The sequence below is a fragment of the Psammomys obesus genome, unplaced genomic scaffold (assembly GCF_907164565.1).
Source record: "Psammomys obesus unplaced genomic scaffold, mPsaObe1.curated_primary_1811, whole genome shotgun sequence".
NCBI lineage: Eukaryota > Metazoa > Chordata > Mammalia > Rodentia > Muridae > Psammomys > Psammomys obesus.
Window position 1 is genome coordinate 8,586,203 of NW_026586589.1, and position 13,365 is coordinate 8,599,567.

The 13,365-nt window shown below is 39.5% G+C and overlaps 1 protein-coding gene across 1 annotated transcript in view; it reads right to left on the reverse strand.

The window, feature by feature from the left end:
* Positions 1–13,365, reverse strand: part of Itch (itchy E3 ubiquitin protein ligase) — a 90,112-nt gene that overhangs the window by 16,568 nt on the left and 60,179 nt on the right. The window contains exons 14-20 of the mRNA XM_055602210.1: positions 12,909–13,037; positions 10,017–10,089; positions 8,765–8,836; positions 5,129–5,217; positions 2,436–2,595; positions 1,678–1,811; positions 1,220–1,360 (exon numbers count right to left, since the gene is read on the reverse strand). Of these exons, the coding sequence (XP_055458185.1) occupies positions 1,220–1,360; positions 1,678–1,811; positions 2,436–2,595; positions 5,129–5,217; positions 8,765–8,836; positions 10,017–10,089; positions 12,909–13,037 (798 nt within the window). The remainder of the gene's footprint in view (positions 1–1,219; positions 1,361–1,677; positions 1,812–2,435; positions 2,596–5,128; positions 5,218–8,764; positions 8,837–10,016; positions 10,090–12,908; positions 13,038–13,365) is intronic.

Here is a 13,365-nt window from a genome sequence, read left to right on the forward strand (position 1 = left end):
ATCTATCACTATGGCTCCCTTGCCCCCTACCCCAGGCAAGGGCCCACTGAGCTTTGCTGTTGTACAAGCAGACTCTCACTTGTAGCCCAGGCTTGCCTTGCATCAGCTCTATAGCCAAAGATGACTTTGAACATAGGCCCTCCGCCTAACCCGCACTGGGACTGCAGATTTATGCCATAATACCTGGAGCAAATTACAGCTCTTAGGAAACAGAACAGAACCAAGTTTTACAAACACATTTTAAATTAATTACATTTTTTTAGATGGCCATTATTTATCAACAAATAGTTAAGTGATCATAGTACCTGATAATTAAAAGTTATGCACTCTTAGTGTTCAAAGGAGCATCCAGCACAGGCCCAGGAACTTGAACTTAGGCTGTAAATTCCTAAGCCTAACTGCAGTAGGCCAGCATGAAGGCGAGTACTGAGAAGGCATGAATGAACTAACCAATGTGAACCAATGTAAATGTGAACACGTGTGAACCAATGCAAAGCATGAAAAGGACACACCCCCCACTATTTTATTCAAAAACTTTATCCACCCTACAGTACTCCCAATGAAAATATCATATACACTTGAGATTCTTGATTCCAACAGCATGTTAACCATGATATAGTGTTACAAGACTGCTATGTGAAAGAAGATATCCATGCCAGGAGTGGTGGGGCACACCTTTAATCAATGCCTGGGAAAAGCAGAGGCAGGAGGATCTCTGTGAGTTTGAGATGGGCCTGATCTGAACAACAAGTTCCAAGACAACCATGGCTACATAGAGCCTATCTCAACATAGGTAAATAAATAAATGAATAAATCAAGTGATTCACCATAACTTTCTACCTTTAAAATCCTATTTTTAGACTAACGATAGAAATGAGAAATACCTGTTTACATAAAAATGATTACCATAAAACAAACAATATTTAAAAAATACTACCCATTACTATTACTAGACAATTATTAACAAAAAGGCTAAACACTGTCAGGGAAATGTCTCTTTTTCTAAAAGAGAGGAATACTTGTTTTTATTTGTGTATAGGTTGTGTACAGCATGTATGTGAGTGCCCAGAGAGGACAAAAAGTATTGGCTCTCCAGAGCTGGAGTGGTTGTGGGCCACCTGAGGGTCCTCTGGAAGAGCAGCAAATTCTCTTTCCTGCTGAGCTATGCAGCCATCCCCCAGTTCTGCCCCCACCCCCTTTTAGGAACACTGCCTCTTACCTGATGTATTCCTCCTTATTTTCTTCTGTCACAAGAATATTGCCACCATTGGGTTTCAAATCATGACTCTTAATTTCACCTAGAATTTCTTTATCAACAGAGAAGTACATTTCCAATCCACATTCTTCGATATTGTTTTCTCTGCACAAATGAAATTGGCAATATTTGTTATATACGATTCAATCATAATTCAAAAGTGTTAATGAAATTAAACTTCTGAATTTAAGCAATAAGCCTTAAACTATAATAGCTAATTCAAAGAAGCTGGATTATAATCATAATATCTAAGACCTTGGATGCACTCCTATAAAACTTATGATACTGAAGAATGAGAAACGCCTGATGTATATATATCCTATAAATTCAAGAAAACAATGACATGACTATGGTGTAGAAGAGCTTACTAGCACCATAATAAAGCACAGACTGTATTTTAATAAATGTAAAAAGAAACTTACTTAACCCAGATGAGAGAATTGTAAAATTCTGGATCAATAGATTCTAAGTCCTTAAGTCCAACTGGTTTGTTCAAGATACGCTTATAGAATGGTAAAGAAAACCCGGTATCTATGAATTTCCCATGGAATAGAGCCTATACAGGAAGGAAGCAATACCACTTAAGATAACTGTATAAATATCATTTAACACCAAAACATTAGATAAATTATCCATTCAAACAAATGTTGAGGTGAGGCATGATAGCACATGTCTTTAATGGCAACACTCCACAGTCAAGGTAGGTAGATCTCTATGAATTGGAGGCCAGCCTGGTCTACACAATGATATCCAAGCCAGCCAAGGCTATAAAGTAAGACACTGCCTCAGAAAACAAAACAAGCAGGCAAACAAATCACACACACACACACACACAATCACGATGGAAAGTTCATTTCCCCTAAACCTTTCTAGCTGGAGAGATGGCTCAGCAATTAAAGAGAACTGACTGCTCTTCTAAAGGATCCAGGTTCATTTCCCAGCACCCACACGGGGGCTCATTACTGCCTGTAACTCCAGTCTTATGAAGATCTCATCTCATGCCCTGTTCCAGCCTCCATAAGCACTGGGCATGCATGTAGAGCGCAGACATACATGAAGGCAAAACACCCAAACAGATAAAATAAATCAAATGAACAGTAAATTCTGTCATATGACGTATTATACTAGACAAAAACTTAGCATTGCTGAAGAGCAAACACAGTTCTGTATGAGTGCTTACCATGGCAATAAATCTGCCAATGAAGCGGAAGTATTTCAGGTGGTCTGGGTTGATGTAGGAAGCGGGGTTTATCTGCAGGCAGTAGTTATCCTTCCCTGCATATTCAAACAGGCAATACATTGGGTTCAACACTTCATGTGACAAAAGAAAGAACCATTCTCTGGAATCAAAAGAAAACTCAGGATGAAAAATCTTGTAGGTAACCATGTCAACAGATCACAGAGCAGCATCACAAAGCTGTCAGGAACCTGCCCGCCTCAACTGAGATGTTTTTCTAATTTCTTCATTGTCTTTAGTTCTGTTCAAACCCACATTATGTTATACAGGATATTTATATGCTCTTAACTTTCAAATAACCTAGATATCATTAACTTTAAAGACCCTTACTTGATTGCCCACTAAAATTTCTCAAATCATAATCACAATATGCACCCTAACTTCAACGATATTAAAATGTGAGAATTGTTAGAGTTGATAAAATTTCATACACTGGCAAGTTTAAAATTCACTAATGGCCCAGGTAATTCAAGCAGCTAAGTTGTAACACTATTTCACTTTCAAACATCCCATTTTCACAGAGGAAGTACTTATTCCAGCCTCTTGGTTATTAGAAAAATGGCCTCGGGAGCTTATTTTATTCTTGCTCGTGTGTGTGTTAGGGGTTAGTTATACATATGACACACACAATTACAAATAAAATCTTTTGTTTTGTTTTTTTTTTTCCAAACAGGGTCTCTCTGTGTGGCCCTGGCTGTCCTGGAACTCACTCTGTAGACCAGGCTGGCCTCAAACTCAGAGATCGGCCTGCCTCTGCCTCCCATGTGCTGGGATTATAAATGTGCACCATCACCTCTTGGCTTACAAATAAAATCTTAAATAAAATTTAAAAAGGGGAACTAGTAAGATTTATTCACCAGTTAATAAGCACACAAAGATTCTGAACTCTCTAAAAACCAGTATTTTAGCCAGGCATGGTGGTGTACACCTTTACTCCTAGTACTTAGTCAGAGACAGGAGGATCTCTGTGAGTTCAAGGCCAGCCTGGTCTACATAGTGAGTTTCAAAGCAGCCAGGGCTATTCAAAGAGACCCTGTCGACAGAACGACAGACACAACAGGACAGGACAGGATGAGACGAGACGAAGCGAGGCGAGTCGATGCGAGGCAAGATGAGACAGACAAGACAAGACAATATTATATTTCAGAGGCTAGAGAGACGTTCAGTGGTTAGCAGCACTGGCTGTTCTTGCAGAGGACCTGGGTTCAGTTCCCAGACCCCACATGGTGCCTCACAACTATTTGTAGCTTAGTTTGAGAAAATCCAGGGCCTTCCTTGGGTTCCACAGCAACATGCACAATGTGCTGCATACACATACACAAAGGTAAAACATAAATAAAAATAAATCTAAAAAAAAATCCTCAGAGGCGGGAAAGATGGCTCAGTGGTCAAGAACACTTGTTGAGAGGACCTGAGTTTGGTTCCAGCACCCCATGATGGCTCACAACCATCTGTAACTCCAGTTCCAAGGAACCAAAATCCCTTTCTGATCTTCAAGGGCACCAGGCACATGCATGTATGTAGGCAAAGTACTCATGCACATAAAATAAGTAAATCTAAACAATTTTAAAAAACAAAACCAAAAACCCAAACTAAGTATTTCTACTTTTCCTAATAATCCTAGAAATACATATTTGCTCAAAATAATAAAAGTACTCAAGGCTGACTTTAAATCTCCTGTGTAGCCCAGGCTAGCTTTGAACTCCTGATCCTCCTACCTCTACCTCCCAAGTGCTCGAATTAGCCATGTGGCACCACACCCAGCTTAAATTTTTATTATCTGTTTATTTTTAAGTATTTGGTTTTCCATCATTTTTATTTATTACCACTGTGTGCACGCTGCATGTGAGTGTATGCAGACACGTGCAGGTCATAGCATGCAAAGGCCACAGTGTGCTTGTAGAGGTTACATGCACATTACACTTTTGGGAGTTGGTCTCTCTTCTTCTGTAGGTTTTGGGAGCCACATGCTAGTTGCCAGGGTTGTATAGAAACCACTTTTAGGCACTGAGCCATCTTGTGGCCCTGGTTTAAATTTTTAAACTGGTATAAAACTGTCACAGAAAAAAAAAGAAAGGAGGAAGGAAGGAAGGAAGGAAGGAAGGAAGGAAGGAAGGAAGGAAGGAAGGTTGACACAAAATAAGCAAAGCTTTCTCTTGCTCAAGGATGTCTTCTAGTGTGAACAGATGCTCCAAAATGAACAAAGCAGAACAGAGATCTTCAACTCTATTTTTCAAAGCACTCTACTCTCCCTACTAAGTTAATTAGGCACTGTCATCTTGATCCGTACTCTAGCAAGGACGGCATGACTTGATCACCACAGGGCTTTAGGTAATCCAAGGAATAAACAGGAGTTGGCTGACTGACACTGTCAATCTCTACATTCACCATCTGCAGAACTCATTAGCACAGGGTCATTCTGAGGACCAAGTGAATGATGGACCAGTCAACTACCATCTTTTAGAAAATAGGAGCTGAGTTAATGTTTGTTGGAATTCTGTAGTTGCAACATTATAGAGCTACAATAATTTTCTATGTCATTTTCCCGAAACATAAGATTGAGAAAATACTGTGAACAAAGTGTGATGATACCTTTGGAGGAAAGGAACTAAGTTCTGAGTATGCATATAAACTACCTTGCTACACCTCCATAATCTAAACCTTCTTCTCCTGGGAAAATCACCCACAGTCGTCTTCTCAGATCTTGCGGGCTGAAGCTCATTATCTACAAAACAACAAAGCGAGAGAGCTGTGACGGAAACTGCAGTATCACTGACATTCCATATGCAATAGTGCCTACAGTTTGTGAGCATCATACACAGAGAAGAACATTGGTACAATGTCTCACATTTACTACATGCAGCTACACTTTTATATACTTCATACACCTCTCTATGAAACTCAGGAAATTCTCTATTAACTGTGTAGCAGACAGAGCAGTTCTAGGCATGGTCAGAGACTAGGCAGCTTTTTCTCCCCTGCCACCAGTCAGATAGGGAAGAGTCATAGGGCTGCTTAGGTTTGATTTTGTTTAAACAGTCAACGGATACATAATAGCTAATGGACTAACAGTGGCTACAGAGAGAACTCACTTACCTTTGGAAACACACACACAGTGGGAATCTATAATCATCTAGAAAGCAACTATATTGCTCCCACAATGGGTGGTTGACACTGTCATCTTCAGATGTGAGGGGCAGTAGCATTGCAGAGCTACAGCATACAGGTCAACTTGTTTTTCCCTCAGTAAAACTATTTAATTACTTCCCCTTAAGAAAACCATACGCGTGCCTAGAGAAGGGTAGTTTGATATATCTGTACTTATCAAGTGGTAAGAATAAACTGTTAACACTTAAATATCAAAAAAGGATCAGTAACTTCTCTAGGACACAGAAATAGGCTCAGCCCTTTTAGAAATTCACATGCTACTCAAACAACAACATCCAAGTGTAATAAAAAGTTCAATGGTTGTGACTGATGTGCATGTTTATGGCAAAACCCCTACAAATGCCATAGCTAGGCACTAGGCTACACACTTGAGAGATGACACTAGGTTACAAGTAGTGTGAATAATTCTCTTTAACAAGCACTAATGGAAAGGGACATTTTCTTCTGAACATTCCATCATAAACAGCTGTACTATGCTAATAAAGAACACCATTTAAAGCAATTTCATCTAGCACCTATGAAGAAAACCTATTGCTAACTTTAAAATTATGTCTTATTCTGATATCAGATTTGTTACTTTTAAGCAATCATATTTTCTTTAATATTATAGCTGCCCATTTATTTGGTGGATGCCAAATCTAAGATGAGTTTTAATGTTTAGCACATTATCATGTCACTCTGTAAAAGTCCTTAAGTTGTAAGAGCTTAACGATAAAGGGCTTGTTTAAGCATGGCTTTCATCTTGTCAATATTATTGGCGAAAAAAAAAAAATTCAAAAGACACTGACTACTCAAGTGACACGTGAATACTCATGAGTATAAATAAGGGCTGGGCTGAGAGTGGCCATGGAAACTGTTAGGTTGGAGGTTTGGGGACAAAGACAAGATGACCTGGACCAAGAGGTTCCCTCCCTTCTCTTCTGACCTGAAGCTCATGCTTTCAGAGCCAGCTCTTAGTTCCAGATTCCAAAGTCATCACTGGACCAAAGACCCACCTACAGGGGGGCCTGGACTTCAACAACTAAGTTTATAACCCTAGTACCTCACCATCACCTCACAACTCCTTCCTACTCCCCTTTAAGAAGTCCCTACAGAGACATATATCAGGCCATGGGTATAAATATAATTCTCAAGTGCTTCTGTTAATCCCCAAGTCCTACTCTCTGTTCCTACGTAGCAGGGTGTCAGCTGGCTTTTCTCTTTAATGTTAATAACTGAGGTTCCATTAGGAAAGGAACAAAACAGCCAGGCATTGTGGCACACACCTTTAATCCTAGCACTCAAGGAGGAAGAGACAGGCAGGTGGCTGTGGTCTACACAGTGAGTCCAGGACAGCCAAGGCTAAACAGAGAAATCCTGTCTCAAACTGGGACCCTCCCCAAAAAAAGAGAGAGCAACCAAAACTCTTCCTAAAATGATGAGCAGCTAAGGCCAACTCAGCTTCTAAAGCTGCCACAGTATACTGCAGCTTGAAAATCGTCATTTCCATATCAAGTAGAAAGACAAAGATGAACACAACGTTTTAAATAAAATTCCCACCCCAGGTTGTTTCAATATTCCGACACAGTCTAATACTTAATTGCAGCTTGTTTGATATCGATGATATAAAGGTAAATAGGGAACTAACTCACTCATTGATGAAAAATGAAAACTTTAATGACTACTGAAAATTCATATACCATCTTTTAGATGTTGTTACCAATGGCTAATTTCTTTCCTACTTAAAATCATTAATTCTAGGAGAAGCACATTTTTATCCAAACATAAAAACAAAATCTTCCCCCTTTTCCCTACTCATCACATTGTCATGTGGCTATTTTCAGAGCTTTGTCTAGCGACAGATTATGTTTCTACCAATATATCTATTTCAGATCATGCACAGCAGCTTAGAACAAAGCCTGAAACTCACTAATCGCACTTACTCTGGAAAGCAGAAAACACTGCACAGAAGCACTCACACATTTCTAACTGTGGAATACTAAGATAGTAATGAAATCAAACTGAAAAGTTCAAGAATAGGGGTAAAGTGCTTCCTGTGCAAGCGTGAGGACCTCAGGCCAGACCCCCAGCAGCTCACATAGGAGCCTGGTGTGACAGTGCCCGCCTGTAAACCCAGCATCAGAGGGCTAAAGACAGACAGATCCTAAGGGTTTGCTGGCCAGGTAGTCTAGCCCAAATGTGAGCTCCAGGTTCCATGAGGAACCCTGTTGTTGTGGATATAAACATGGTTTTGTTTTAACCCCAGGTGTGGGATGTGGGCTGATTCAGATGTCCACAGCAGCAGACTATCTGCCTCATGCGGGCTGAGAGGAGCTGTTTGCCAGCTGCAGCTCTGGAGAGGGAATAAATACCAGAGCCCAGGGAGCATGGAGTAGCTCCAAGAAAGAACAAGGCTGCTGGTGCTTTCCCCTGCACCTCCTGATTGCTGTTGATGAAATGAGATGAAGAAGTTGGAGATCTCCAAAAAGGAGATTGGACTGGTTCCAAGGAACCCAACAACCCTAACCAGCAGGAAGCAGCTAAGAAAGAGAACTGTGACCCTCCGCCACTAACCCTTTCTCTCTCCTATCTGGTGTTGGGGTACTGGGAGGGACTGGGGTGGAGGGGAGAGAAAGAGATATAAGAAATGTAATAATAAGAGTTTTTAAAAGGGACGTCACCACTCTGTGTCAAAATACAAGGCAGAAAAGGATGGAGCAAGGCACCTTAAGTACACCTCCGGCCTCCGCTCGTGTACACACAGGCAAACATCCCTACACAAGTGCGCGCCACACACGGGTGCATGTTCCAAACTCGAGATGTTCTAAGCCAATGGGCTTCAACCTTCCTAATGTTGCAACCTTTTAATACAATTCCTTATGTTGCGGTGACTCCCAACCATAAAATTATTTTTGTTGCTACTTCATAACTGTAATTTTGCTACTCTTGTAATCATAATCTAAATATCTATGTTTTCTGATTGTTTTAGGTGATCCCTGTGAAAGGGTCATTCAACAAACTCCCAACAGGGTCTCGACCCACAGGTTAAGAACCATCGTTCTAAACTATAGTGATCAAACCACCAGTACCAGAAAGTAGTAATTACTTAGTAAATGAGACAGTACCTGTTGAAAGGAATCCTCAAACAATGTTTTTCTTGTCACTGTGATCTTTATATGCTGGGGCATGGCCAGTTGCTGAAATGTAAGAATGATTTAAGTCAACTCTCACCATTAAAATGCCCTAGTATTGAGTAAATTATAATAAATAATTAATTAAAAATTTTCTTAAATAGCCTAGCCAAAAAAAAAAAAAAACAAGTTTTACATCTTTGCTAACAAAAACACATTGACTATGAATTGATACTTATGACTGCCAACACATTTGTCAGCATTCATTTCAGTCTTTGAGGTGAAAAAGAAAGTCAGATATCATGTCTTTGATTTTCAAAATTTAATTCAGAATTATGTTTTCCAGTTACTTATAAGAATTTAAATATTTATCATAATACTTTGATTAATGCATTCATTTTATTTAGAACACATACAGAAAAACATTAATTACTCATTATTTAGACATAAAAAACATTGAATATATGTTTATAAGTAAATGGTTATACATGTACTTTTCAAAGACACTTCTATCAAACACTAGACTTGGAGTTCTGCATGAAGCAAATACCTATTATGACAGCATTCAGGAGTCTGAGGCAGGAGGATTGAGTGTGGGCAATTTAGATTGTCCTTTCTCAAAAAAACAAACACACATACACACAAAACCCACTAGATAAGACAGTGGCCAATGTAATCTGTATATCAAAAAACATTCTGTTTCAACATTTATGCAACTTGAAAATAACAGGCACTAAAGAAAAAGTGATTATCTGTTTGTTTGTTTGTTTGTTTGTTTGTTTCTCTGTGTAGCCTTGGCTGTCCTGGACTCACTTTGTAGATCAGGCTGGACTCGATCTCACAGAGATCCACCTGACTCTGCTTTCCAGAGTGCTGGGCTTATAGGCATACGACGTCAGGCCCAGCAACAGTATTTTCTTATTCAAATGATTTCTAGCTTAATCTTTTAGACAACAGAAGACACAATTACCTAATTAATAAATATAATCCATTGTCCTAAAAATTGATCACTCTAATGCTTGACACTTTTGGTTTTTTATTTTGTTTTGTTTTGTTTTTTCAAGACAGCCCTGGCTGTCCTGGACTCGCTTTGTAGATCAGACTGGCCTTGAACTCACAGAGATCCACCTGCCTCTGCCCACACCCAGCTGCTTCACATTTTTGTTAATACGTATTTTCAAAACTGCTGTGTATGATAAACGATGTAACAAAGGAAAGAGATACAGAGACACCAGCCAACACTAACCTGACACCAGAACCGGAAATACTGAACCTTTGCCTTGAAGTCCCGAACATAGGCTATCTGAGGTCCATTGTCTCTGAAGAACAAAAATTAACATGACATACGCAACTGATTGTGAAATAAATGTTAAAGGAAAGCAAATATATCCTCAGCCCTCAACCCCACCCCACCCTAGTTGCTTCCCAGTATTCAGCAGACAAAAACAAAGTACCCAGCAGAGCAAACTCCTAATACAATTTTTTTTTTCTTTTCTTTTTGAATGTTTCCTAAGGACTATTTTAGTAATACCTTGTTGAGACCACTGCTCAGGTGACTCTAAGAGAGCTGGGCAAGAGTTCCTACATAAGAATGTTAGCCTTCACAGTAAGTACGATGGTACCCTTCGTCCTTAAATGAGACTCATGGCTAACCAGCAAATGCTAGGTAAACAGTCATGTGCTAGTGTACTCCTGTGACTCTAGGTCTGTCTAATGAGCTCTAACTACAAGTGCTGGAGGAGGCTTTCAAGAAGTCCCCATTATAACGTGGTCTTTCTCCAAACAAGCACAATGAGGATGAAAACCATGTTCCAGGGTTGTAGAACAGAAAGGATTCCAGACAAGTGTTTGTGTTAACTGTGTTTCAGTGTAGAATTACACCTGATTTTGTACCCTGTCATCCTGAAAAATTTACCAGTTCTAGTAGTTTTCTCTGTATTCCTCACAATTTTCACTTCATATGATTCTTCTCTGTGGGAAAGACAGCCTTACTTCCTCCTCTGCTGCTGCCATCTCATGTTCTTTCTTTACATTTGGTTGCCAATATAATGTTGGATGGCAGCATGATGATAAACATCTTTGATCTTATGGAGTAGTTATCTCATCATTGAGCATGATGCCGGCTGAGGCTTTTGCTGTATTTTTGTAGGTAAGAACATTTCCAAGGCAGGTGAAAGTGGATCATAAAATTGCTTTGTATTTCATCAAAGTCTTTTACAGAATGATATGACTTATTTTAAAAGATTCATTTATTTGTATGTATATGAGTCTTGGTATGGCTTGTATGTCTGTACACCATATGAGTGCCAGAAGAGAACACTGGGTACCCTGAATTAACAGATGGTTGTTAGCCACCATATGGATGCTAGAAACCAAACTGCAGTCCTCCCCAAGAGCAGCGAGTACTCTTAACTACTGAAGCATTGCTCTGGTTCTAATCATAAGATTCTTCTCCTCTAGTCAGTTTTTTTTTTTAAACATATTTTATTTTATTTATTTTTTTTTTTATGTATACGAGTGTTCTATCTGCATTTACACCTGCCAGAAGAGGGAATCAGTTCACATTATAGATGGTTGTGAGCCACCATGTGGTTGCTGGGAATTGAACTCATGACCTTTGGAAGAGCAGACAGTGCTCTTAACCACTGAGCCATCTCTCCAGCCCCTCTAGTCAGTTTTTATGATGAGTTACACTGTTAGTTTTAATTTTATCGAGGTGGGGAGGGTGTGCCAGAGGAGGCCAGAAGAGGGCACGGAATCTCCTGAAGCTAGAGTTACAGGCGATTACAATTACAGGCATGCATCTTTACCTGATCCAGATTATTTTTAAATAATGTAGAGAAATATACTACTATTTGAATACAAGTTATTATTGTTGTAGGGCTTTGTTATATGAACCCAAACTTAACTGTAACTAAAATAAGCAGTAACATTATCTACTCATAATTTATTTCCACATCTGGATTATCACTGTAACTTCCTTAGTGCTTAATTGGGCTGATTTCTCAGTTTCTCATGTAAACATACATGCTTTTAATATGGAGAAGTATAAAATTCTCAGCTAAATATTAGCAAAAGAACTTTGGCAGAATATTACAGGATTGATGCCTGAACCCTTTATACCATGTGGAATTTATTGTTAGAATATCAAGATAGTTCAACATATGAAATCATGTTCAACATATGCAATCATGTAACAAACATGTATCAATCTAACAACAAAGCGCTCTAGAGAGATGGCTCAGTGGTTACTAACGCTTACTGTTCTATCAGAGGTCTTGAGCTCAATGGCAGCACACAAGTGAGGTGGTTTACAAATGTCTGTAATTCCAGTTTCAACGGCTCTAACACCCACCTTCATCCTTTCTTGAATTTTTTAAGACAGGATCTTTCTATGTAGAGTTGGCTGTCCTGGAACTGGCTATAGAGCCCAGGCTGGCCTTGAACTCACAGAAATCTGACTGCCTCCGTCTCTCAAGTGCTGGCATTAAAGGTTCGAACACCATACTGGTGCATCTAGGCTGGGCGTCCACGGCATACAGTCTAGGCCCGCAGCAGGCTTAATCCATCCAGGCTTGTGAGAGCATAACGTGTCGAGTGACTCATGAGAGAGTATAAGGAACTCTGAAGCTGAGCATGGCGGGACATCTTTTTAATACCAGCAGAAGCAGAACCTCGTAATCTCTACGAATTCAAGACTAGCCTCATCTATAGATTGAGTAGAGTGAGTTCCAGACTGCCAGGGCTGCATAACAAGACTCTGTTTCAAAAAGCAAAAACAACAACAAAATCCCCCCCCCAAAATCACGTGATCAAAAACCTCTATAAACAATTAAAAAATGAACAAATGCCACACTGTGGTGGACACTTAATCCCAGAACATTGAAAGCAGGGCAGGCAGATCTCCATCACTGGTCAGCCTAGTTACACAGTGAGTTCTAGGCCAGTCAGGGCTACACGCTGAGAGCCTGTTCTCCACCCTGCCCTGACCCCAGCCAAAAAAAAAAAAAAAAAGATTCAGTGTATAGAGACCTATGGATAAGCCACTTCAAGTACAACTTTTTCTTTGCTAACAAATCTTTTGTGAAAATCCAATAAATTAGTTGTGTTTTTGATTGATAATCTTTAGAAAACTTACAGGGCAGATTTTCCTGTACGTGGATCTATATAAGTGGTTGTCCTTCTATTGTGGTCCACAAAATATGGAATTCCATCCACTGTGAATCTCATTTCCCAGCCTTCTGGTAAGGGCTTTTCATTTAATTGACTATAAAATGCAGAAAGAAAAAAAAAAAAAAAAAGGAAACAAAAGATAAAAAGATATTATAGACTTACTTCTTTACCCAGTACAGAAACTAAAATTACCCATGAGCAGAATATAATCTTCCAGAAAACATATATGGTGCGGTATGTTCTGGTATGTAATAGAGATCTCTATCTGGATATTCTACAAACACATTAAAGTCATCAAGAACATTAGAAATGAATCGTCACAGAATTGCTGGCCTATGTTCTCCCCACTAGTAATAACTCACCTCAAATAGCCATGATACCCACGCTTGCCCATTCTGCCTTTTGAGTCTTGATGTATTCAT